Below are 24,358 nucleotides of genomic sequence, written 5' to 3'. Positions count from 1 at the left end.
TTATACATTATCTAAATGATAACAATAAAATAATAGTAACATAATAATAAAATGATAGCAAAACAACATCAAAACGGAAACAAACAATAGTGAAAAAATTTTTTAGGCAAATTCGAGTTGAGTCAGACTCAAACCAAATAAATTTTATCTAAGGCTAAGCTTATTTAGAAAACGAACCTTATTTTTTGTCTAACTCTAATTTTCGGACCTGTATTTTTATTCAAACACTCTCACATTTCGGATGTGTTTTCAAGTCTGAGTGGGTGGTGGCTAAACCTATTGATTAAACACCAAAAACAGAAAGAGACCAAAAATTAGAAACAAAGAAACAAAGAACTGAATATTCTTCTACATGTCTATATATATACGTGTTGCATCTCTTTCAATAGACCCACCAACTTAGACCTATTCATGGGTCGGGCCACCTGACCCAGCCCGAAGGCTCACCCGATATATAGAAGGGTATGGGCAAAAATATAAGTTCAAAAAATGAGTTTAGACAAAAAACTAAGACTCGTTTAAAAAATAGGCCAGACCTCAGGTAAGACGTTTTTGGCCCAGCCCAACCCAAATTCACTAAAGGACAAAAAAATATCTGCTTTTTTTTAATGTTATTTTATTGTTGTTCTCTCCCTACTTTGCTATTATTTTACTATTATGTTGTTGTTGTTATTGTTTGGATATTGTATAAAACTTATTTTATTGTTAATTTTTTTATTATTTTAAAGGCATTTGTTAATTTTGTTATTATTTTAAAGGTATTTATTAATTTTATTATTATTTTAGAGGCATTTGCTTGTTAAGTTGCAACTATTTTAGTGTTATTTAAGTATATATATATTTTAAAATTTATTTTCATTTTTTGGGAAATATTTATTTTGATGTATTATATATATTTAAAAATAATATAAAAAAATTAATACGGGCCGGCCGAGTCAGGCTTAGGTTTTAAATTTTTATCTAGGTGATCAGACTTGGGCAAAATTTTAGGCTCATTTTTCGGGCCGAGTCCGGGCCTAACAAATGGGTCTGAATTTTTAGTTGAGTCCAGCCCGGGCCATGAACACCTCTGCACCAACTAGTTTACATTACATTTTTGGAATATAGATTTATTATTGAAATATAACTTTTGCTAAAGATACGTAGGGATGAAGAAAAAGTGTATATTAACTTTTTTTTTGGGGGGAGGTAACAACTCAACCCTTCACCCAGACAAGTTCAATCTTACAATCATTTTTCTTCTCAAGAATTCATATTAAATAGTTCAGTAATCCTCAATTTCCAAATTTCCCTAGAAGTTGAATTCAGTTAATTGGCGTTTAAAGATCATTGAATTACCATTTCAAACTATTTTACTATGTCATCTATTTTTGTTTCACTTTTTAAGATGTTGGTATTTGATATTTGTATTTTGATGTACACTTGAAAATGAATGTATTAAAATGATATCTAAATATAAGATTTTTTTCAAAAAAAAAGAATAGAATAGAATTGAAAATATTGTAATTTGGACGTTGCTGGCACTAGAATGAACATTATAATTGTAAAATAGAAAAAGTGAAATAGAAACTTAAAACTAATATACTTTCATGACAAGTGAAACTTGATTGATGTACTCAATGAAAAGCAGGAAACTATGGTAGAAATTACATCGCAAAAGCTTCAAAACAAGAAGAAAAGACAATGTAGTAATGGATATAGGCAATCTAAGCTAGAAGAAAAAGATTTCCCTTTTAATTAAGACTTGGGTAGCCAGTCAAGTTCTAGACAGTAACTTCCTGAAAGTAATTTATGCACTCCGGAGTGGCTGTCGTAACCAACCAACTTATTATCTTTTCTGTACTTCAACTCAATGCTCCAGGAGTTGAGCTTAGAGATCGCGGAATTCTTGAGTCTATTATATATATATATACACGTTTCTTGAATAGTAGAAGTAGAGTGAAAGTGTATTGAGGATAAGAGGAACTAACATTAAAACACCTCTATGTGGTGTCTATGATATGATGGCCTATAGCATATATTTCGCACACATAGTTGGTTGCTATTAATAATATATGGCTAGTGGGGTGATCGTATTTTTGTTGCGAAAATCCTGGTATGCTTGGAACAACAATTCTTAGAGTGAACAACAGGGTGGCAGCAGGCGTGGAAAAGAGAAGAGACAGAGATGAGAAATTTATGGAACATCATCCTTTTCACAGATCTCCTGTTAGGGGGAATAACCCCCCACTTCTTCACTTGGAATCCCCCGCCAACTTCTTCAACCATCTTCGGTGGAATTTGAAAAGTAATGCAGCATAATGAAGAAAGGCAATAATAAAGGCCTGAGAATCAATTGAGAAGCAGAGTGAAAATCGAGGCGTGTATATAAAGGAAGTCTGATAAAAGAAATAGTGTTTGTTTCAATACCAAGAAAGCACCCAGGTGCTTGCTTCTCCCATTTCAGATTTTGGGGCCCAAACCTCACCGCCCATTTATGAGTAGGTTAGATGTGAAAGCATTGTAAAGTTAAACCACCACCTCAAACTGAACTTTCCCACCTGCACTTATTTTATTTATGCCCACTCTCTCTATCACTATTTTTTTTTTTAAAGATTTAAATTTAGGCTAGAAGTGAAATGTAGATTAGCATCTACCATATTTATTTTAATATTTTTCATATACTTATTACTATTTATATTCGATTTCTCCTAATAATATTATCTGCCATTAATTTAACAATACATGCAATTAACTTCTTTTAGTTGTAACTCATAGGTATCTTGAATCAATCCCATTTGACCGATAAAAACAAAAAAAAAACATACAAATGTTTAGTTTAAAACCAATTTTTTTAAAAAATTAAATTCAAAATCAATTGTAATCATTTACAACAAAAAGAAATGTCATCAATTAGGCCTTGATTAGGATCATGAATATAAACTGGATCAGAATTTGAAACCAAAATGAGCTGACCCGACCCGACCGATCTCTCTATTTGGACAATGAACGACGCTGGATATCGAAGTGTCAAGTAAAAAAAAAAAAAAAAAGAAAAGAAAAGAACAAGGAGTAGCAGAAGAGATGAAGCTAACGTGGAACAAGAACAAGAACAACAACAAGAAGCGGTCCAGGGAAGCTATTGCAAGCTACCCTAATCTTCCCTTTGATCAACAAGATCCCTCGCATGATGATATGCAGTTGCAGAATCAAGAACACGCCCATTCTCAACATCAAGACAAACCCTCTGCTGATGCTTTGGATTCTGACTTTAAACAACTTGCCCAATCCTTCCAAGCCCAAGGCAACAAGCTTGCTGAGGTTTTCCTTTTTTTCTTTTTCCTTCTGCCCTGTTTCCAAATGATTGATTTTCGGTGTTGAAAGGGATACAGTCTTGATTGAATTATCAAATTGGGAATACGGTGAAGATCTTATATTGTCTTTATTTATGTAACTTAATGTGTTGATAATGACGAATTTTATCATTTTGTTGGTTGATCATGAGGTTTTTGGGCCCTTTTCTTTGTGGTATTTCTATTACCTTGAATTTGGCTCAATTATAGTGCTATGAGATGAAATAACCCAAGTTGGATTCATTTTCAGCCGCCGATAGGATTTTAGCCATCTAACGGTGGAAAAGGGGGAGTTCAGCTTTAGATATTGTTAAATGGGTCATTTACTAGTCTTTCCATTTGCATGAAACGGTGTTCCTTTTTTTTTTTTTTTTTTGTCATACTTGATAGGATGTATTTGTTGTGATGGATAATTTCTTTTGAAGGATGGGAAGTACCGGGAAGCACTTGGGAAGTGGGAGACAGCACTTAATTTGATGCCTGAAAATGCAGTTTTGCTTGAACAGAAGGCACAAGTTCTACTCGAACTAGGGGATGCATGGAGTGCATTGAAGGCAGCCACTCGTAAGTTTCACTTTCTTTTTCACTCATGTTTCTGATGCAGTTTTCAGTTACTTGTATTTTGGTGACATTGTTTAACTGCTTATTTTATTTAAAATTCCTCAGACAAGATGACTAGTTATAGAATGCAATGCACGGTATATTCAGCATGTTTATGCCTTCTGATCTGTAATGCACTATGGGTTTATTGCGTTTTTTATTTTTATTTTTTTTTGGGTTTTTGTTGTTGTTGTTGTTGCAATGTGAAAAAATGAATATGTAAGTTTAAACTTTTGTCTGCTTATCTGTGGATTCTACTTGGCAGGAGCCACTGAATTGGAACCATCATGGGCTGAGGTATGTCAAACCTGTAACCTGAATGAGATATCAAACGTTAAGCTGTATTATATACCTTGAAAAACATCATACCCCTTTATAATTATGTTCCATAAACATGACGCTCATATTTCTCAAAGTATTTGGAACATTTCTAACTTGCACTCTGGTATATATATGCAAAATTTGAGCTCATTTCCATTGTTTTACCCCGGGTACTTTGTAGTTTATCATCAAATTAATGGCTACCATAATGTTGCACAAATTTAGCTAATGAGGAGGAAAATAGTTTGTATTCTAATCCTTAGAAGTGGTTGACTTTCCACATGGGCAACTAGTTTCCCTAGGTTTCCTGTCCCTGCTATATGTATGGTGGCTGCTAGCTAATGCTGAGAGATTGCAATTTGAAATGTTATTTCTGTCAGCAACTTCATTAGAAAGAATTTTTAGTCAGAAGTACCACTGTTATTGCAGCGTACATTCAATGCCAAAGTGCTTGTGTGTTTATGAGGTTGTATTTTGTTTTAGGCATGGATTACTCTTGGTAGATCACAATTAAACTTCGGAGAGCCCGATAGTGCCATTGAGAGTTTTGGCAGGGCATTAGCTATCAAGGTACATTTTTGGTACTTTTCATTCCGTATTACTTTGCATGGCCTCATACTTTGAGGAAGTGTGCTTCGTCAGATTTTTAAGCTGCTTCTTATAACTTTGAAGTCTAATGTCTCTGGCTAAATTGGTCTCTACTCTCTAGCCTTGTATTCTTGTCCTGGGCAAAGAGGGAAATCCTCGGGCAAAGTAGACTGCAGTAGTCAGGTTTACTAAAGCTGTATTTTTATGCAGCCTGATTCTGTGGAGGCACAAGACGACAGGAAAACTGCATCGCATCTTATAAAGAAAAGAAAGCAGCTTCATTCTTCAGGCCTGAGTACCGATAAAAACCGTTATATGGTAGGTGATAGTACCGAGTCTTCTTGATTTTACATGAAGAGCAGTTGTTACTGACAGGAAGAATGATGGTAGAGTCATCAGCCCTCTGTAATTGAGAATTCAGTCGGTAGATGAAGATATAGCACGGACAAGGATTCCTCAACCTAGCATGGAGCATGAACGAAGCTATACAATTGAAAAATTTTGGATTTGCTTAGAATTTGGCATCAAGGAAGAACTTTGTAGGCATAATATCAGACAGTAGTATGGGTTCTAAAAGCTTATGCAAATGGGGTGTGCTGTTTTGAACTTGAAGGACAACCTTTGTTAAACTTAAACCATGAGACCATGTACAGGTAAATTCTCCCAAGTGCATGTATGAATATTAGTCATTGTTAGACAAAATGGTATAAACTATTAAATTATGGCTATTCAAAAGGCAATTCTACTGTATGTGTGTCTTATGGCTTATGTTCTTAAAACAATCCTAGCCTAAAAGCCTTGGCCATTTTCCTCAGCTCAAACTTAATTGAACACCACTGTTTTAGATGCCATATAATGCGGGAGCTTGGCCCGGCAATATTCTATCATCTCTTTCGCTGTTGTCTTTTCGACTTCCTTCAAACTTACGAAAGCTGCCTCCAGATTCAAGCACAAAACAGACTAGACTCCGGCGCTGCTTATATACCCCCCACTACTAATCACATCCTTGAATCGATCCTTCATCTCTAATACCCATGAGGATATGCAACACCAACATCCCCAGTATAAAACCCCACACATCCTCTGGCATGCATGAAGAGGTAGGTGTTGATTCCTTTAGGCAATCTACCATTTTTGGCCCTCTGAAAACTATTGCTCCAAGTGATGAACCATCTTCGCTCACACTAGTTTCTCTCCCAGGATCCACCCCATCCATTACCATTTCCGCAATACGTGGCAGGGACATTTGGTGCCACGACAGACATCACGTGGACTGTCGTGGTTCTCATAGATGACGACTGATGGTTGATTTGCGACCTCGTGTGAACGGATTCAATGGAAGGGCAATCCCCGTAAGCAATTGTGAGCGGGGTTTAATTTGGTGCTCTATTGATTCTGATTCTTTTATCCTTTTGTTCTAGTGTAATCAAGCATTGCTATTTATCAAGTTAAATTACTTGAGGTTACAATTGGATTGATCTGTATTTTGTTCATCGAAACAACAGAACGAAATTAAAGCTAATTAATATTTGTAACATAAAGATTTTCTTCGGAAGCTAGAACAGAGGGTATTCTTCATGTGTTACGGGATTGTTTGACAGCAAAAGAGGTGTGGTTGGAAATCGTTCCAACTGATCAACAGAACAGGTTCTTTTTGTTGGATTTACAGAACTGGTTAACTTTCAATCTTTGTTGTTCCACGAGGCTGTTTGGAGGAGGGACATCTTGGTCGTGTCATTTTGGGATATTAGCTTCGCGCATTTGGAAGAAAGAATAGGAATCTTTTTATTTTTCAAGGCATAACATGGAGTACCCTTGAGGTTGTTAAAGTTTTCTATAGTTGAGCACAACAGTATGAGCTAAGTCATAATGGAGTTAAACTAAATAATCATGCCTCTGGTACTCGAACATTCTTGCCGGTTAATTGGATGCATTTATTCACTAATGGTGCGGTGGATGGAGGGTTTAAAACTGTTTCTGCTGATTGAGTATCGTAAGATCAAAATAGAGATTGGATATTGAGTTAAAATTATTACCTTGGGAAATGCACGGTCTTTGAGGCTGAACTATGAGGTATTTCGAATGGCATGCTTATTCTACTTAGTAAAGGATTTAATATAATTATAATTCATACTAATAACTTGGAGGTAGCTCGAGCCATACAAGATATTATGTTAGTGGAATTGAGCATTATCGTGCTTAGGAGGGTCCAACGAATCATGAGAACTGAAAGGCAATGGTTGAGTTGCTGACTGTTTGATAAAGTTGAATTTAAGATGGAGGACAAACTTACAAGTTTATAATAAAGTTATGAGTCCCTCATGATGCATTAGAAGTTCTAAATTAAGATAAAACTAAAGGTACTTTCGATCAATTTAATTTGATGTAGACTTTGTTTGTTTTTTTATCATAAAAAAAATATTTTTGGAAGCTAGAAAATGGAGGTACTATGAGATAGAACTCGGTAGTTCCTTTAGGAGTCTAAACCCCAGCTAGCTTAGGGCAATCTTAAATTTTTGTAGAATATATGGATAATTTTCGATGCCAACTTGTTTTATACAATTTAAAGAGGTTTCTCAAAACGAGAGCGTGCATTTTCTAAATTCAAATTTACAGCCCCCATTTTGAGTTCAATATATTCTAATGCCTCTTTGGATTTTTAAAAATCATAACAGAAATATGATTTCTTTATTATACTTTATTTTTTGGGTTTTCAATCAATCTATAAAATGGAACGGGATGGCATGTTGTGGGTACTTTTGAGGGTGCTTTTATTAGAATTTTGTGGCTTTAAGTTAAATAATCGGTCTTGAGATATTTACTAAATGATACCAGTAAAATTTTTTGATGTATTTACAATTGATTTAAGAGCAAATCACTGTTAACTCATGCACTATAAATGAAGTGATGATAAATAAGATCACAGAGAAGATATAAATAATATTTTTGTAAAATGATAACCTTGTTGTAGTCTAGGTGGTTAGGATGGGTTTAAGATCTGGCAACGTTAAGCATTATTCATAATATAATATCGTATTAGCATTCTAATAGGAATATAAATATATGTTGTTAAATGAGATTACGATAAAAGATGGCTTCTGTTGACAAAATCAAAATCATATTTCCGGTTATTTAACAATGTTTTCTTCAATTCCCTCCATGACAAAAAAAGGTACTAATATAATAGTTTGTTCATGGTGCTTCCAAGTTAACAGACTCTATCCATCACTAACACTCTTCACTTTCTTTCTTAATGTAGGCTTTCCTTTTCCAACATCAAAACTAAATTAATATATAAGCAAACAACAACATAGAGAGAGTATAAATTACAATTTACAAATCCAGAATCTGCTTCAATTGATTTTTTTTTTCTTTCCCCATTTAAATTTAATGGAAAAGAGAGATTAGGAAAAACAAGGCCGAAGATTAATGAAATAACAAGGATAAAGCATAGGGCCAACTGACCTACTGGTGAAGCAAAAATGCTATCCGAAAGCATAACAAAAGGTAATCATACAATTAGACTAGACTTTTCATGGCTTACAACAAGCTGTTTGGTCAGAGTTTTCTCCACAATTATACAACATTACTTGGGAACATTCACTTTTGACGCTAAAACTATCTATTCTCAAAGTAAACACTAACATTAGTTCAATCATACCTGTTAGTGGACGATTTTCTGTACCATCAGGATCTAACAGTTTGGCGATCCCATTGATCAAGCAGAGATCATACAACTCCCAATGTGTGCCAAGCAGAAAATATACAGCCTTTGGATTTGTATTTTGCTCATAGCTATTTACCCAAATGCTAGAAAAATCTAATGAAGTTAATAACCTACACCTACAACAATCTGCTTCCCAGCCCAAAAAATGAAGTAAAAATAAGTTGTCAATCAGAGTTATCCATAATCGAAAAGGTAAAGGCATTATACCGTGAAAACAGATCATATCATGTTATGTCCTCCCAAGTGCAAGGTCTTTCTAACTCTTCTTGCGAGTTGCATTCAACTTCTCCTCAAAGTGTAGAGTACTGGCAGCAGATAGAAGCATGTCCATTCCACCTCTACTTCTATCAGATTCCTCTTTCTCTCCCTGATTCCGGCTCAATTCCAGATTACCATATGCCATTTTACCTCCTATGCCCTTCATTTTCAGCTTACTTTCATATGCTCTTTTAGCTCTCTGTATTCGCTGGATCCCAGCATCACATTTTCTACAAAACCATTTTCCGCTTGGGATTGAAGTTCTTGGTGGTTTCATGCAATAAATGTGGTATGCAGCATCACAGCCATCACATAAAACAATCTTATCATCATCTTTGTCAGCAAGGCAAGCTCTACACAGACAAGAAGGGCAGTACCAGCGAGAACAATATGTTTTTAACTGCTTCATTGTCAGGCACCTAACATGGTAATATTTATTGGGGCAGTAAGGATGCTCGCAACTCCTTAACTTCTCACCTTTGACAAAATTACCTCCACAAATTTTGCAAACATGCCGGGTTTTGCTCCCCAGTGATAACTGAAGCCCATTACCAACACTACAGTTTGAATTTTCTTCCAATTCAGTAAATGTTTCAAAATGTTCATCATAATTTTCATCAGCAACATTGCTGTTGAGAGTCCGTGGGGCATTCAGTCTGTTACATATCACACAGTTCTCATGTGGAGACCCCATTCCATTACTGGTGCAGCTGGCACAATACCAACTTTTTCGAGGAATCATTTTCACAGCAGGCTCAATACAGGCAACATGGTACATTTCCTCACATGAATCACACACAAAACAATCCTTTCCATCTGCTTTCTCCCCACAATACCTGCAAGTGCAAACTTTAAAGACACCACAAGCTTCAATTTGCTCCGGTTTAGCAAGAGTTTCTGATTCCCGAGTACAGAACTGTTTTTCATTGAACAAAATTCAGAATATTTCTCAGGCATGAACCCAACTTTTAAATCAGATTCCTAACATATAATATAGATTACTTGCATGTAAAGCAATTAAAACTAGAGAACAATTCAGGACAGAGTCCTACTGTGTCGAAATCAATGTTCTATACAAATGCTGAATTCAAATAGCCCTCAAAGTGCTCTACAAATACTAAATTCAGATAGCAAAGAAGAACAGAATATGACTACAAGATGACAGCAGAAAACATGCCGGGTCCTGTCATACAAACAAGCAGGATAGATAGAAGGCAACCAACTAGCCAGCACGAAGGCTATAAAGGTTTACTTGAATTTCCCACACCATTAGGGTGTTTAAATAAGGAAACCAAAATAAAAGAGGGCCCAGTTGACAATTTTGAAGCACAAAAATAAAGACAAAATTCTATATATGGGAATCCTAACCCACCAGTCCACTGCAGCACTTCCGTTGAAATCAGTCCAAACATAAGAGCAGTGGAAATTCCGAAGTCTAGGCTTACATCAATTTTTATCCAAGCTCTGAAACACCAAATGCACCCCTAAATTATCCAATATGGCTCTTTTCTGACATAAAAGTTAAGAATGCATCTACAACTAAAGTTTGAAAAAACAGTAATGCATTCTGCTGATACAAGCATGCCAATGCACACTATAAGCTAATTCATGAATGCTTACCTCATGTTTCTCCTTTTCAGCACTGCCAACAGAACATCCAACCTGAAAGATTGAAGAAAAAGCATCACATAACTCGCTATCAAAGCAATAGTTTTTTTAAGCAAATTACTAAATTTCAAAAAACAAGAGAAGCACAGTGTATGTTCATTAACTCACTTGTTCACTACAGGAAGCACTTGTAATGTTTGAAAGGCTCTTCGCAAGGGATATAATTTCGGATCCAAGTCCTTGAAGTTTTCTCCATACCTGCACCGGAGGTATTTAGCTTAAGAGTAATATATATATACACTACAGGAAGCAGCCATTTTGATTTCTTCTGGAAACTTTATAAGCATTTCCTTTTTCTTTAGAAAATGCATCAAACTTTAGATTAAAGTTGTGTGTATATTAAAACATATTAAACTCCAAGGCTTTTTGTTTCCTTCTAACAACATACAAGCTCATTAATGGAACTAAACGAATCAACAAAGATGATCTGATAACAGCTAATGAACCACAAAGATTGTTTGGAGATGTGCAATTTAAAGAAAAAATTGACATCGGAAGAAAGATGAATGAACAGTAAGGGTATCAAAAGAGATGTTATTAATTAACTTCTTTGGAAATGTGTAACTTCAGTCTAGTGAAGCAGAAAAGAAAAATAATTTGAAATCTGTATTAATGAAATGAAAGGGTACCACAGGAGACAAATAAGGACATTATCGTCTCAAATCGTATTGCACTAAATTAGCAGAAAAGGAAAAACACCATGTATGCACAAACACGATCAACGAGAAACTAGTTTGAAAAAAGGCTGATAATCAAGGATAAATAATTACTCTTTATGCAGAGAACTAGAATTAAGAACAATTGACTTTCTTTTAGGGAGATAATAAACAATTCTAAGCCTTCTACTTATTACTACCTCCTTTTCTAACTCTAAGCAGTCGACATGACTTGCAATGATAATAAACAATTTTAAGCCTTCTACTTATTACAACCTCCTTTTCTAACTCTAAGCAGTCGACATGACTTGCAATACAGAGGGTTTAATCCTTCAGCCAAGTTCTTGTGACCATCAATCAGCACAGTTAGATGAATGAAACTAAAGGCAGGCATTTAACTGCACAAGAGCAATTGATTCAAGTTGTGGGAACAAATCAGATTTGAACACTTTGTGGAGCAATTAGTGATTGAACCAGCCATTAAGCCATGTTCTAGTGATAAGCAAGGCACCCCAATTCAACAGTAACTCTTCCCTATCATTAATCATCAAACAGACTCCTAAACACTTAAGTCGTATACAGGAAAGAAGAAATCAAATACACCAAAGTCCTAAGAAGCTGAACTGTCGTTTTACTAGTAGGCATACTGGGTTATGTTATACTAGATTAGTTTAGTAGCTGCTTTATACAAAAGAAAACTAGCCCTTTTAAGGTGGAACATTGGCCTTCTCTGTGAAAAAGAAATAGCTTGTGGGTAAACTCTATGGAAAACAACGTTAAAATGCTTCCGATCACTCTAACTTTGCCTGAAGTAAAAAGGAAAGGCTCATTATCAATGCACTTACAATTATAAACAGAGTACCTTCAAGAAATTAAAAGGTCCCTTACATTGAGACTTCAATCTGGACAGAATTAGTAAAAGCCTATATCAGTAAACAATAGATTCTTGAATCATTGCAAATATGCCAAAGATGAAGAGAAGAATTGATTTGAAGTTTCACATCAAACCTCTCTTCATCGAATATTGGCAAAGAATTTATCTGAAGTCTCACAATGACCCTAATTCTCACAACACATAATTAACTATGAGTTAGATGGGAACTTCTTTAAATTCAAGCTGTTGACAAAGAGTAACTCCCCTATTTATAAGTGTTCCTTTGTTCATTCTTGTGACCTTTTAACAATCACTGCCATTGAAAATAAACTAAATTCTGAACTCTTCAATTGTTTTAAAGAACGCAGACACACACACACATATAGCATGAAGCTGTTTCACTTATCAACATCTTGGTTTTTAGGGGTAAAGAAAAAGCCAAACATTTTACCTTTTAACTAAACAACTCCATTCAAGCAATGCATACAAATAAAAATGGTTAAATAGATTACCTCCTGAATATCTGATGTGAAAAGCATAGGTGATTGCTCATACTCTCCCTCTTTCATCCTTGAGTTTATTAGACTTAAGTGAAAAAGATTGTCAAGCTTAATCCCTTGGAAATTCTCTAACAGAAGCTTACACAAAGATGTGAACTTTTCTGAAATTATAACATCAAAGAAAACACGTTGACACCTCTCAGTGGTAGTTTTAGGATTTAATTCGTTATAAGACCCATTAGATATAACACCCTCCAGCTCCTCAGCAGTATGCTGATTTCCATTAGGAATCTGCCCGGCTTGTGGAGAGCAGTTCTGTTTATCTTCATGACAAGTATCAGAATCCTATGAAAGAATCATAAAACAACTTTTCAAACATATTATGAAGGAAACCAACAAGAAAAATACCACTGGAATACGTCATAGACCATATGGAGTTCAGATAACAGCACAAACCTTAACTGTCACATTACAATCATTTTCTTGATGAAATACAAGTGCATCTTGAATGCAACGTCGTATACCACCTTCATCACCACTTAAAAACTGATGCATGTTCTCCAATACAACATTTCTCCACTTCCTTTGTAGACGATAATTGGAATCATTTAAAGAAGCACAATGATCTGTAAAAGGAAGAGTGACCTGCTCACAAAAATTAGAATCGCTTAGCATGTTAAACATATCAAACAAACCAACTGTTCTTAGGACAAAAGAATAACAAAGACCACAACATGTCAGCCCAAATAGAATACTCAGGTACTCATATTAAAAAAAGGAAAGAAAGAAAGAAAGACAATATTGCATGTTTCACTAGTGCAATCAAATAAATGATATAACTACAAATTTCCCACAAAGAGAAAGAGTAACTAACAGCTATTAATTATATTTCTAGACATCAAAAACTCACATATTTATCTCATATTATGCACACCAGTTTTGGACTTAACACAGTTGCTTGAAATTGTATTTTATGTACCCAACGACCCAGTCACACCTTCTGCTCATACTCATAGGATAGTCTCCAGGCAGAGCTTTCCATCTAATTGCAAACAAGTTAATATTTTTCAATCCATAATCCAAATCTAAAATAAGAAAGCTCTTTAACTAAAGGAAAAACAAATGTTGTAACAAGAATTGGAGAACAGAATCAGAATATGCCTATCTCAACATTTAAATAGTACAAGAAAGAAAAATACTTAGCGTCTATAACTTCTAACATACATATGGAAACACATTAATCGAAATCTACCTGGTCTATAGAAGCTCTCCCACCATCTTGCACTTCAGTAATTGAACTTGACCTTAACTGTCTCCGCCTCTTATATGTTCGTAAACTCTCACTTGCCCCAGAACTCCCATCACCAGAATCATTTGCAAATTCAGAACCAAAACCATTATTCACTGGTTCAATCTTGAAGCACTTAATCTCCTCCCCAATCTCTGCTCCTTCACTGTTGATTGTCCCCTCTTCAACACCCATCTCCACCTTCACAAAACAGAACAAAACCCTAGTTTTCCAAGCATATCACCACAGAGTTAGGATATCTCTGTAATAAACCAACATTATCTTCCAAATTCACATTAAATTATGACATAAGCACTTCAAAAATCATCAGATTAGACGAAAAAACAAGCAAATTCAGTAAAAAAAAAAAAAAACTTTAGGCATACAGAAAACAAAGGGAATATCCAAAAAGAAAATTGAAGTCTAAATATATCATCCCCTAGCTTCACCAAAAAACGATAAAAGAAATCATCCAAACTAAGCTAAGTAATTCAAATGAACTTCACTAAGGATCATTTGAAAATTAAAAACAATAAATCAAATTAATATACAACTTCATTATTCTCTGTCTTTTTTCCCTCCTGCATTTCCTTGAGTACCAAACACCAAATAACAAGAAAAAAATAGTAAAGGAGGAGGAAGGTTTACCTGAGTTGAAAATATTAGACCCGAAATTGAAACCCTAAAAAATTGGAAAATTGTTTTACTATTATTTTCCGTGAGAAACTTCGGCTTTGCTGTGCAGCTTCCCCGTCTTATCCGTGTATTTTTTTTTTCTCAAGAAAAAAGAAATGAAAATAGTAACTACAGCAGTGTGTAAATTGTGTTTGAGTTTACTTTTGTTTTGGCATTTTTCTTTGTACTTCTTTTTAGGGTTTAATTCTATCTGAAGTCCTTGTACTCTCTGTATTTTTAAAATTTAATCTTTCAATTTTAATTCCAAAATTTAATCTATGCACTTATCTTATTTAAAAATTAAAGTTGAAATCAATTGATACCACTATTAATAAAATTTTATTAAATTTGAACATGCGATATTTTAATATTCAAATGCTTGATTTAAAATTTAAAAATCAATTGAATATATATTCAAAGTTAACCAATTTTAATTGATAAATTTATTAACTAGACTTTAATTTTAAATCAAACAAGTAGAGAAACTAAATTCTAAGAATTACAAGCATAAGTATTCTTTTAAAGAAAAAGTAAACGGATTAAATTTCAGGAATTCAGAAAGTACAGGGACTGGGACAAAGTTAGACCTTTGCTTAGTTGGGTCGGATCTGGAACTGGTTGGTTGAGGTTGCCAGTAAGGAAAAACTGACAGGTGTCGGTTGCTCAAATGACCGAAAACCCGAAAAGAGGTCAACAAACCAAGAAGAAAAGAAAAATCCTATGTAGTCAACTTGTGGGTCGGACCACAAATGGAGTAGTTATTATTATTTATATATACTATTTATTTCATTTTCTACATAAAGACCACAGAGAATTACCATCCAATATAATTTTCTTTGTGTGACGATATTATTTTTATATATACACATACCCAAGCCTTTATAAATCAATAATAGATGTATCAAAAAGGTTTTTATTAATTTTTTCCTAAGATTAAAAAAATACAAGTTTAAAAATTGTAAAAATAAAAATTCTCAATTAAAATATATAAAATAATAATTATAAAACTTGGAAAAGAGCATTCTATTAGGTTTAAAAAGCAGCATTTGCCATTAGAATTTAAAAAAAAAAAACAGCATTAGCAAATATCTCAAGACACTTAAAACCAAAAATTTAATAATAGAAGCCCCCTCAAAGTACCCATCCAGGATTGAACCCACACAATACCATCCATGTTCTATTTTATAATAGATGGACTGAAAACCCAAAAAATATATATAATAAAGATAATATTTCTGTTATGATTTGAAAAATACAAATTAATTACTTAAATTGACATAGCTAAAATGTTCTCTCATCTTTTCTGTTGTCAAAATCAAAATCAAAATCAAAATCAAAATACTAAAATACTAATACTAATACTAATACTAATACATTAGTTATTTAACATTGTTTTCTTTAATTCCCTATAGGCAAAAAAAAGTACTAAAATACTAATACATTAGTTTGTTCAAAATGTAGCAACAACATAATGCTTCCAAGTTAACAGAGTCTATCCACCAATAGCATTCTTCACTTAATGCATCTATGTCGAAATATTCTTATCCAACAAAAAAAAAAAACACATTCAAACATGGGTATAAAATAACATCCAAAGAAGCGCCAGTCACATGAAATATAGTCATAAAAAGATGAAAATGTAACACATTCATGTACCTAATACATGCAGGATTCTAAACAACAAGGGCATTATTTTTTAATGAATCTACAAGCTTCAACATTGCAATTTTTTTTTCTTATGGTCAAAATAGTGTATATGTAGTCTTTCCTTTTCTATATCAAAAGCTAAATTAAAAAATATCTAAGCAAACAACAATAGAGAGAGAGTATACATTACAACTTACAAATTCAGAATCTGCTTCAATTGATTTTTTTTTTCTTTCCCTACTTAAATTTAATGAAAAGGAGAGATTAGGAAAAACAAGGACAAAGATTAATGAAAAAACAAGGATAAAGCATAGGGCCAACTCCCCTGGTGAAGCAAAAATTATATCCAAAAGCATAACAAAAGGTAATCATCCAATTAGACTAAACTTTTCATAGCTTACAACAGGCTGTTTGGTTAGAGTTTTCTCCACAATTCTACAACATTGTTGGGAAACATTCACTTTTGACACTAAAACTATCTATTCTCAAACTACAAACTAACATTAGTTCAATCGTACCTGTTAGTGGATGATTTTCTGTACCAACAGGATCTTACAGTTTGGCAATCCCATTGATCAAGCAGAGATCATACAAATGCTATTAATTTTTTAATTCGTTTTTTGATCATAGCTATTCATCCAAATGCTAGTAAAATCTAATGAAGTTAATAACCTACACCTACACCAATCTGCTTCCCAGCCCAAAAAATGAAGTGAAAATAAGTTGTCAATCTGAGCTATCCATAATAGAAAAGGTAAAGGCATTATACCGTGAAAAACAAATCATATCATGTTATGTCCTCCCAAGTGCAAGGTCTTTCTAACTCTTCTTGCCATTCGCATTCAACTTCTCCACAAAGTGTAGAGTACTGGCAGCAGATAGAAGCATGTCCATTCCACCTCTACTTTTATCAGATTCCTCTTTCTCTCCCTGATTCCGGCTCAATTCCAGATTACCATATGCCATTTTACCTCCTATGCCCTTCAATTTCAGCTTACTTTCATATGCTCTTTTAGCTCTATGTATTCGCTGGATCCCAGCATCACATTTTCTACAAAACCATTTTCCGCTTGGGATTGAAGTTCGTGGTGGTTTCATGCAATAAATGTGGTATGCAGCATCACAGCCATCACATAAAACAATCTTATCATCATCTTTGTCAGCAAGGCAAGCTCTACACAGACAAGAAGGGCAGTACCAGCGAGAACAATATGTTTTTAACTGCTTCATTGTCAGGCACCTAACATGGTAATATTTATTGGGGCAGTAAGGATGCTCGCAACTCCTTAACTTCTCACCTTTTACAAAATTACCTCCACAAATTTTGCAAACAAGCCGGGTTTTGCTCCCTGGTGATAACTGAAGCCAACTACCAACACTACAGTTTGAATTTTCTTCCAATTCAGTAAATGTTTCAAAATGTTCATTATAATTTTCATCAGCAACATTGCTGTTGAGAGTCCGTGGGGCATTCAGTCTGTCACATATCACACAGTTCTCATGTGGAGATCCCATTCCATTACTGGTGCATCTGGCACAATACCAACTTTTTGGAGGAATCACTTTCACAGCAGGCTCAATACAGGCAACATGGTACATTTCCTCACATGAATCACATACTAAACAGTCCTTCCCATCTGCTTTCTCCCCACAAAACCTGCAAGTGCAAACTTTAAAGACACCACATGCTTCAATTTGCTCCCGTTTAGCAAGAATTTCTGATTCCCGAGTACAGAACTGTTTCGTAGAACAAAATTCAGAATATTTCTCAGGGATAAACCCAACCTTTAAATCAGATTCTTAACATGTAATACAGACTACATGCATGTAATGCAATAAAAAGCTACAGAACAATTCAGGTCAGAGTCCTACTGTGTTAAAATCAAGATTCTATACAAATGCTGAATTCAAATATCCCTCAAAATGCTCTACAAATGCTAAATTCAGACAGCAACGCAGAACAGAATATGACTACAAGATGCCAGCAGGAAACATGCCTCATCCTGTCATAAAAACAAGCAGGATAGAAGCAAACCAACTAGCCAATGCACACTATAAGCTAATTCATGAATGCTTACCTCATGTTCCTCCTTTTCAGCAATGCCACCAGAACATCCAACCTGAAAGATTGAAGAAAAAGCATCACAATAAAATCATAACTCATTATCAATGCAATAGTTCTTTTTTAAGCAAATTACTAAAATTAAAATAACAAGAGTAGCACAGTGTATGTTCATTAACTCACTTGTTCACTACAGGAAGCACTTGTGATGTTTGAAAGGCTCTTCGCAAGGGATATAATTTCTGATCCTAGTACTTGAAGTTTTCTCCATACCTGCACAGGAGGTATTTAGGTTAACAGAAATATATATATAGAATAATAACAAAAAGAACTGAATCTACTACAGGGAGCAGCCATTTTGATTTTTTGTGATTATAAGAATTTCATTTTTCTTTAGAAAATGCATCAAACTTTAGATTAGAGTTGCGTGTGTATATTAAAACATGTTAAACCCCAAAGTTTTTCGTTTCCTTCTAACAACATACAAACTCATTAATGGAACTAAACGAATCAACTAAGATGGTCTGATAACAGCTTAAGAACCACAACGATTGTTTGGAGATGTTCAATTTAAAGAAAAATTTGGCATGGGAAGAAAGAATGAATGAACAGTAAGGGTATCAAAAGAGATGTTATTAATTAGATTCTTTGGAGACGTGTAACTTCAGTCTAGTGAAGCAGAAGAAAAGAAAAATAATTTGAAATCTGTAGTAATGTAAAGAAAGGGTACCACAAGAGACAAATAAGAACATTATCGCCTCAAATTGTATTGCCCTAAACCTAACAGAAAAGGAATAATGCATTTGCACAGGTTTATTGCGTGCAACAAAAAGTTAGGGAAAACCAAGTACCCTATACCTCCCCCCCCCCCCAAACAAAAAAAAAAGGAGAGAAAGTGCAATAATCAACTAGAAAGAAGATTTAAAAGAATGCCGATAATCAAATATAAATAATTACTCTTTATGCATAGAACTAGAATTAAGAACAGTTTACTTTCTTTTAGAAAGATAATAAACAATTTTAAGCATTCTTCTTATTACGACCTCCTTCTCTAACTATAAGCAGTCAACAAGACTTACAATACATAGGGTTTAATCCTCCAGCCAACCTCTTGTGACCATCATTCAGCACAGTTAGATGAATGAAACTAAAGGCAGGAATTTAACTGCACAAAAGCAATTGATTCAAGTCGTAGGAATGAATCAGATTCAAAAGCTTTGTGGAGCAATTAGCGATTCAATTGCCCATTAAGCCCTGTTCTAATCATAAGCAAGGCACCCCAATTCAACAGTCACTCTTCCCTATTATTAATCTTCAAACAGAACTCCTAAACACTGAAGTCGTAAACAGGCAAGAAGAGACCAAATACACCAAAGTCCTAAGGAGCTGAAGTGTCTTTTTACTAGTAGGCATACTGGGTTTATATTATACTAGAATAGTTTAGTAGCTGCTTTAGACAAAAGAAAGTATCCCTTTTAAGGTGGAACATTGGCCTTCTCTGTAAAAAAGAAATAGCTTGTACGTAAACTCTATGGAAAACAGTGTCAAAATGCTTCCGATCACTCTAATTTTGCCTGAAGTAAAAAAGGAAAGGCTAATTATCAATGCACTTACAATTATAAACAGAGTACCTTCAAGAAATTAAAAGGTCCCTTACATTGAGACTTCAATCTGGACAGAATTAGTAAAAGCCTATATCAGTAAACAGCAGATTCTTGAATCATTGCAAATATGCCAAAGACGAAGAGAAGAATTAATCTGAAGCCTCACAATAAACCTCTCTTCATCGAATATGGCAAAGAATTTATCTGAAGTCTCACAATGACCCTAATTCTCACAACACATAATTAACTATGAGTTAGATGGGAACTTCTCTAAATTCAAGCTGTTGACAAAGAGTAACTCCCCTATTTATAAGCTCTTCTTTGTTCATTTTTGTAAACTTTTAACAATCATAGCCATTGAAAATAAACTAAATGACGAACTCTGCAATTGTTTTAAAGAACACCAACACACACACACACATAGAGCATGAAGCTGTTTCACTTATCAACATCTTGGTTTTCAGGGGTAATGAAAAAGCCAAACATTATTACCTTTTAACTAAGCAACTCCATTCAGGCAATGCATACAAATAAAAATGGTTAAATAAATTACCTCCTGAATATCTGATGCAAAAAGCATAGGTGATCTCTCGTACTCTCCGTCTTTCATCCTTGAGTTTATTAGACTTAAGTGAAAAAGATTGTCAAGCTTAATCCCTTGGAAATTCTCTAACAGAAGCTTACACAAAGATGTGAACTTTTCTGAAATTATAACATCAAAAAAAACACGTTGACACCTCTCAGTGGTAGTTTGAGGATTTAATTCCTTATAAGACCCATTAGGAATCTGCCCGGATTGTGGAGAGCAGTTCTGTTTATCTTCATGACAAGTATCAGAATCCTGTGAAAGAATCATAAAACAACTTTTCAAATATATTATAAAGGAAACCAACAAGAAAAATACCACTGGAATACGTCATAGACCACATGGAGTTCAGATAACAGCACAAACCTTAACTGTCACATTACAATCATTTTCTTGATGAAATAAAAGTGCATCTTGAATGCAACGTTGTATACCACCTTCATCACCACTTAAAAACTGATGCATGTTCTCCAAAACAACATTTCTCCACTTCCTTTGTAGACAATAATTGGAATCATTTAAAGAAGCACAATGATCTGTAAAAGGAAGAGTGACCTGCTCAACAAAATTAGAATCCCTTAGCATGTTAAACAAATCAAACAAACCAACTGTTCTTAGGACAAAAGAATAACAAAGACCACAACACGTCAGCCCAAATAGAATACTCAGGTACTCATATTAAAAAAAAAAAAAAGAAAGACAATATCGCATGTATGACTAATGCAATTAAACAAATCATATAACTACAAATTTCCCACAAGGAGAAAGAATAAGTATACCTTTCATTACTGAACCAGAAGAATCGTAGAACTAAATCTATAGGATAACTGAAATACAAATCAATTAACCATACCAGGCCCCTCAACATTGGATGTACAAAAGCACGAGATGAAAAAATTAATCCATAAAAGGTAAAAATAAAATAAAATCTCAAAGTCAAACATCTGCCTTGTCTTTTCCTTACAATTAAGACTTCCATTACTAAACCTCCGACTGACTTAAAGAAGGAAATCCCAGCTTCAAAGTCACAAGATCTAGAAGCCTTACATAAAAGGGTTTTTCTAGAGTGAGTCAGTCAAAAGCCACATTAGAGAAGAAAAAGTTTCAGCTGCCAATCTGATAAAAGTTTAATCATTGTTAATTACTCAAATGCCATGTACCAACCAAAAATTAATAAAATTACATCAAATTTAAATAAAAGAATTCATTGTTTGGTATCAATTGTGTTGCTAAAGAATATATGCAAATCTGCATATTTGTGTACCATATTGTAGTTGCAAAAGAAAACGTGAAATCTTGCTTTAGATATTGAGAAACTTTTCCGGTTTCATCATCCATGGGTTCCATGACAGGGTGGCATATGGGACCATATCTTGCTTCACTAAATTCAAAAGCTTCTGCTTAATCATTATCTATTAGTTACCTGAAGGGGGCTTGAAGTCATAATGAAGGAATTAGATCATGCTGTGTGACTTATTTCTGATGCTGGAATTATATTTTTTCATAAAACATATGGGATTACATAGCAACAAAAACAGGAAACTTGACAAAAGGAGTATTACTTTCCTTGTGATACAGGACTAAAATTTGTGAAATACATCTCTCCTCTTCAGCTGACAAATATTTGTCCATATGAGAAGAATTAAACATATTCGTGTCTGATGCTGAAACTTTCACAGGTTCAAGCTAGATTAAGATACACATATTGATGAGGCATTACAGAACTATACATGAGGCTTTCAGAGGATTTGTAGAATCAATATCTCTTGTAAACATTTTCTATCACTCTCAATGCTCAAAGGGCAAAAAAAAAAAGTTGAAAAAATGACCATTCAACCAACAATGCCATCCTGAAAATCATTTGACTTTCCAAATACCATCATTACATAACAACTATTCATTATATTTCTAGACATCAAAAAATCACATATTTATCTCATATTATGCAAACCAGTTTTAGACTTAACACAGTAGCTTGAAATTGTATTTTATGTACCCAACGACCCAGTCACACCTTCTGCTCATACTCATAGGATAGTCTCCAGGCAGAGCTTTCCATCTGATTAAAAACAAGTTAATATTTTTCAATCCATAATCCAAATCTACAATAAGAAAGCTCTTTAACTAAAGGAAAAACAAATCTTGTAACATGAATTGGTGAACATAATCAGAATAAGCCCATCTCAACATTTGAATAGTACAATAAAGAAAGATACTTAGCACCTATCACTTCAAGCATACATATTGAAAAACATTAATCAAAATCTACCTGGTCTGTAGAAGCTCTCCCACCATCTTGCACTTCGATATTTGAAGTTGACCTTAACTGTCTCCGTCTCTTATATGTTCGCAAACTCTCACTTGCTCCTGAGCTCCCATCACCAGAATCGTTTACAAATAAAGACCCAAACCCATTATTCACTGGTTCACTCTTGAAGCACTTAATCTCCTCCCCAATCTCTGCTCCTTCACCGTTTCTTGTCCCCTCCTCAGCACCCATATCCACCTTCACAAAACAGTACAAAACCCTAGTTTTGCAAGCATTTCACCACATAATTAGGATATCTCTGTAATAAACCGACATTGTCTTGCAAATTCACATTTTCAAAAATCATTAGATTAGACGTAAAAACCAAGCAAATTCAGTAAAAAAAACTTTAGGCAGACAGAAAACAAAGGAAATATCTAAAAAGAAAATTGAACTCTAAATAAATCATCCCCTGCTTTAGCCTCACCAAAAAACGATAAAAGAAATCCAAACTAAGCTAAGAAATTAAACTGAGCTTCACTATTTACTAAGTTAAGAATAATTTGAAGATTAAAAACAATAAATCAAATTAATAAACAACACCATTATTCTCTGTCTTTTTTCCCTCCCTGAATTTTCTCGAGTACCGAACACCGAATACCAAGAAGAAATCTAAAGAGAAGAAAAAAATAAAGAAGAAGAAGAAGAAGAAGGAAGGTTAACCTGAGTTGAAAATTTGAGACCTGAAATTGAAACCCTAAAAAATTGGGAAATTGTTTCACTATTATTTGTCAGAAACTTACTTATCCATGTATTTTTTTTTTCTCAAGAAAAAAAAAAAGAAAATAGGTGACTACTACAGAGTTTGAGTTTTAATTTTGTTTTGGTTTGTACATTTTGTATAGGGTTTAATTGTGTCTACAGTCCTTATGCTCTGTATTTTTAAAATTTAATCTTTCTATCAAAATTTTAATTTATTTACTTATCTGATAACATTATTAATAAAATTTCATTAAATTTTTGAATATGCGATATTTAAAATTTGGATGTCACGTTGCCAGTAAGGAAAAACATATATATTTAATATTTTTTTCTTAGATATGAACCAATTTTTTTCTAGATTACTCTAATTTTACTCTATTTATTCTAATATTTCATCAAAGTTCAAAATTATTTTATATTATCATCACTTGATTCTATTTTAATAAAAAATTCCTTCTCTTTTTTAAAAATAAGTAAGTGGAAGAAATAAAGGGTGGCTTTAGTTTTCAGCATCTTATAAAAAATGGGATATTGTCGAAATAATCCTTGAAAGCTCGTCAAAATTTTAATGTAGTTCATAAAAGTAAATCATAATATTCATCTTAAAATTGTATTTCTTTAATATGTAAATCTTAAATTTTCATTTTATTAATAATTGTATTTCAGTGCTTTAATTTTTTAAGTGTTATAATAATTTTTAATGTAAATAAAAAGTATAGTTTAGTATTTTTGTAATAGCCCAAAATTGGGTCTAGTTGGAACAGAGGTTTCGGGACCACAAAATCTGAGATATAAATAATTATTTTATGATTATTTTGAGGTCTATGATATGATTGCATAATTGTGTGAAAATTTCGTGAAGAAATTCTATGCATAAAGTGTTTAATTCGAAGTTAGGGACTAAATTGAATACGTTGCAAAACATGCATTCTAGAAGTTTCTAGTATGAAATTGATTTGAAA

At 33.8% G+C, this 24,358-nt stretch overlaps 3 protein-coding genes and 1 long non-coding RNA gene across 5 annotated transcripts; 1 reads left to right on the top strand and 3 right to left on the bottom strand.

Annotated features, from left to right (window-relative positions):
- Positions 1-1,585: 1,585 nt before the first annotated feature.
- LOC128292576 (uncharacterized) lies at positions 1,586-2,521 on the bottom strand. Its single transcript, XR_008282564.1, has 2 exons — positions 2,410-2,521; positions 1,586-2,324 (listed from the first exon to the last, which is right to left on the bottom strand). It is a non-coding gene; the product is annotated as an uncharacterized LOC128292576 (long non-coding RNA).
- A 415-nt stretch (positions 2,522-2,936) lies between these two features.
- LOC108480643 (uncharacterized) lies at positions 2,937-5,576 on the top strand. Of its 2 annotated transcripts, XM_017783696.2 has the most exons (5): positions 2,937-3,300; positions 3,758-3,896; positions 4,198-4,229; positions 4,737-4,823; positions 5,052-5,576. In XM_017783696.2, the coding sequence occupies exons 1-5, from the start codon at positions 3,064-3,066 to the stop codon at positions 5,184-5,186; spliced, it is 630 nt and encodes a 209-aa protein (XP_017639185.1). In that variant the 5' UTR covers positions 2,937-3,063; the 3' UTR covers positions 5,187-5,576. The 2 variants fall into 2 exon arrangements, with proteins under 2 accessions (XP_017639185.1, XP_017639186.1); XM_017783697.2 differs by lacking the exon at positions 4,737-4,823 and having other exon boundaries at positions 2,940-3,300.
- A 2,526-nt stretch (positions 5,577-8,102) lies between these two features.
- LOC108482905 (PHD finger protein EHD3-like) lies at positions 8,103-14,660 on the bottom strand. Its single transcript, XM_017786004.2, has 7 exons — positions 14,461-14,660; positions 13,777-14,035; positions 12,981-13,169; positions 12,537-12,869; positions 10,603-10,692; positions 10,447-10,488; positions 8,103-9,742 (listed from the first exon to the last, which is right to left on the bottom strand). The coding sequence occupies exons 2-7, from the start codon at positions 14,005-14,007 to the stop codon at positions 8,825-8,827; spliced, it is 1,803 nt and encodes a 600-aa protein (XP_017641493.1). The 5' UTR covers positions 14,008-14,035; positions 14,461-14,660; the 3' UTR covers positions 8,103-8,824.
- Positions 14,661-16,474: 1,814 nt separating this feature from the next.
- Positions 16,475-23,535, bottom strand: LOC108482906 (PHD finger protein EHD3). Its single transcript, XM_017786009.2, has 7 exons — positions 23,358-23,535; positions 22,656-22,914; positions 20,753-20,941; positions 20,354-20,641; positions 18,380-18,469; positions 18,213-18,254; positions 16,475-17,871 (listed from the first exon to the last, which is right to left on the bottom strand). Exons 2-7 carry the CDS (start codon positions 22,884-22,886, stop codon positions 16,954-16,956), a joined length of 1,758 nt encoding a protein of 585 aa, XP_017641498.1. The 5' UTR covers positions 22,887-22,914; positions 23,358-23,535; the 3' UTR covers positions 16,475-16,953.
- Positions 23,536-24,358: the final 823 nt, after the last annotated feature.

The sequence above is a fragment of the Gossypium arboreum genome, chromosome 5 (assembly GCF_025698485.1).
Source record: "Gossypium arboreum isolate Shixiya-1 chromosome 5, ASM2569848v2, whole genome shotgun sequence".
Classification (NCBI taxonomy): Eukaryota; Viridiplantae; Streptophyta; class Magnoliopsida; order Malvales; family Malvaceae; genus Gossypium; species Gossypium arboreum.
The sequence above is the reverse complement of the archived record's forward strand: the minus strand, read 5'-3'. Positions and strand labels throughout refer to the sequence as shown.

Excerpts from the sequence above, each read along its gene's own strand:
- LOC108480643 (XM_017783696.2), top strand. The coding sequence starts at position 3,064 with ATGAAGCTAACGTGGAACAAGAACAAGAACAACAACAAGAAGCGGTCC. Across the intron at positions 3,897-4,197 it reads TGCATTGAAGGCAGCCACTC|GAGCCACTGAATTGGAACCA; the intron begins GTAAGTTTCACT and ends TCTACTTGGCAG. Across the intron at positions 4,824-5,051 it reads GCAGGGCATTAGCTATCAAG|CCTGATTCTGTGGAGGCACA; the intron begins GTACATTTTTGG and ends ATTTTTATGCAG.
- LOC108482905 (XM_017786004.2), bottom strand. The coding sequence starts at position 14,007 with ATGGGTGTTGAAGAGGGGACAATCAACAGTGAAGGAGCAGAGATTGGG. Across the intron at positions 12,870-12,980 it reads ATTGTAATGTGACAGTTAAG|GATTCTGATACTTGTCATGA; the intron begins GTTTGTGCTGTT and ends ATTCTTTCATAG. Across the intron at positions 10,489-10,602 it reads GTGCTTCCTGTAGTGAACAA|GTTGGATGTTCTGTTGGCAG; the intron begins GTGAGTTAATGA and ends TCAATCTTTCAG.
- LOC108482906 (XM_017786009.2), bottom strand. The coding sequence starts at position 22,886 with ATGGGTGCTGAGGAGGGGACAAGAAACGGTGAAGGAGCAGAGATTGGG. Across the intron at positions 20,642-20,752 it reads ATTGTAATGTGACAGTTAAG|GATTCTGATACTTGTCATGA; the intron begins GTTTGTGCTGTT and ends ATTCTTTCACAG. Across the intron at positions 18,255-18,379 it reads GTGCTTCCTGTAGTGAACAA|GTTGGATGTTCTGGTGGCAT; the intron begins GTGAGTTAATGA and ends TCAATCTTTCAG.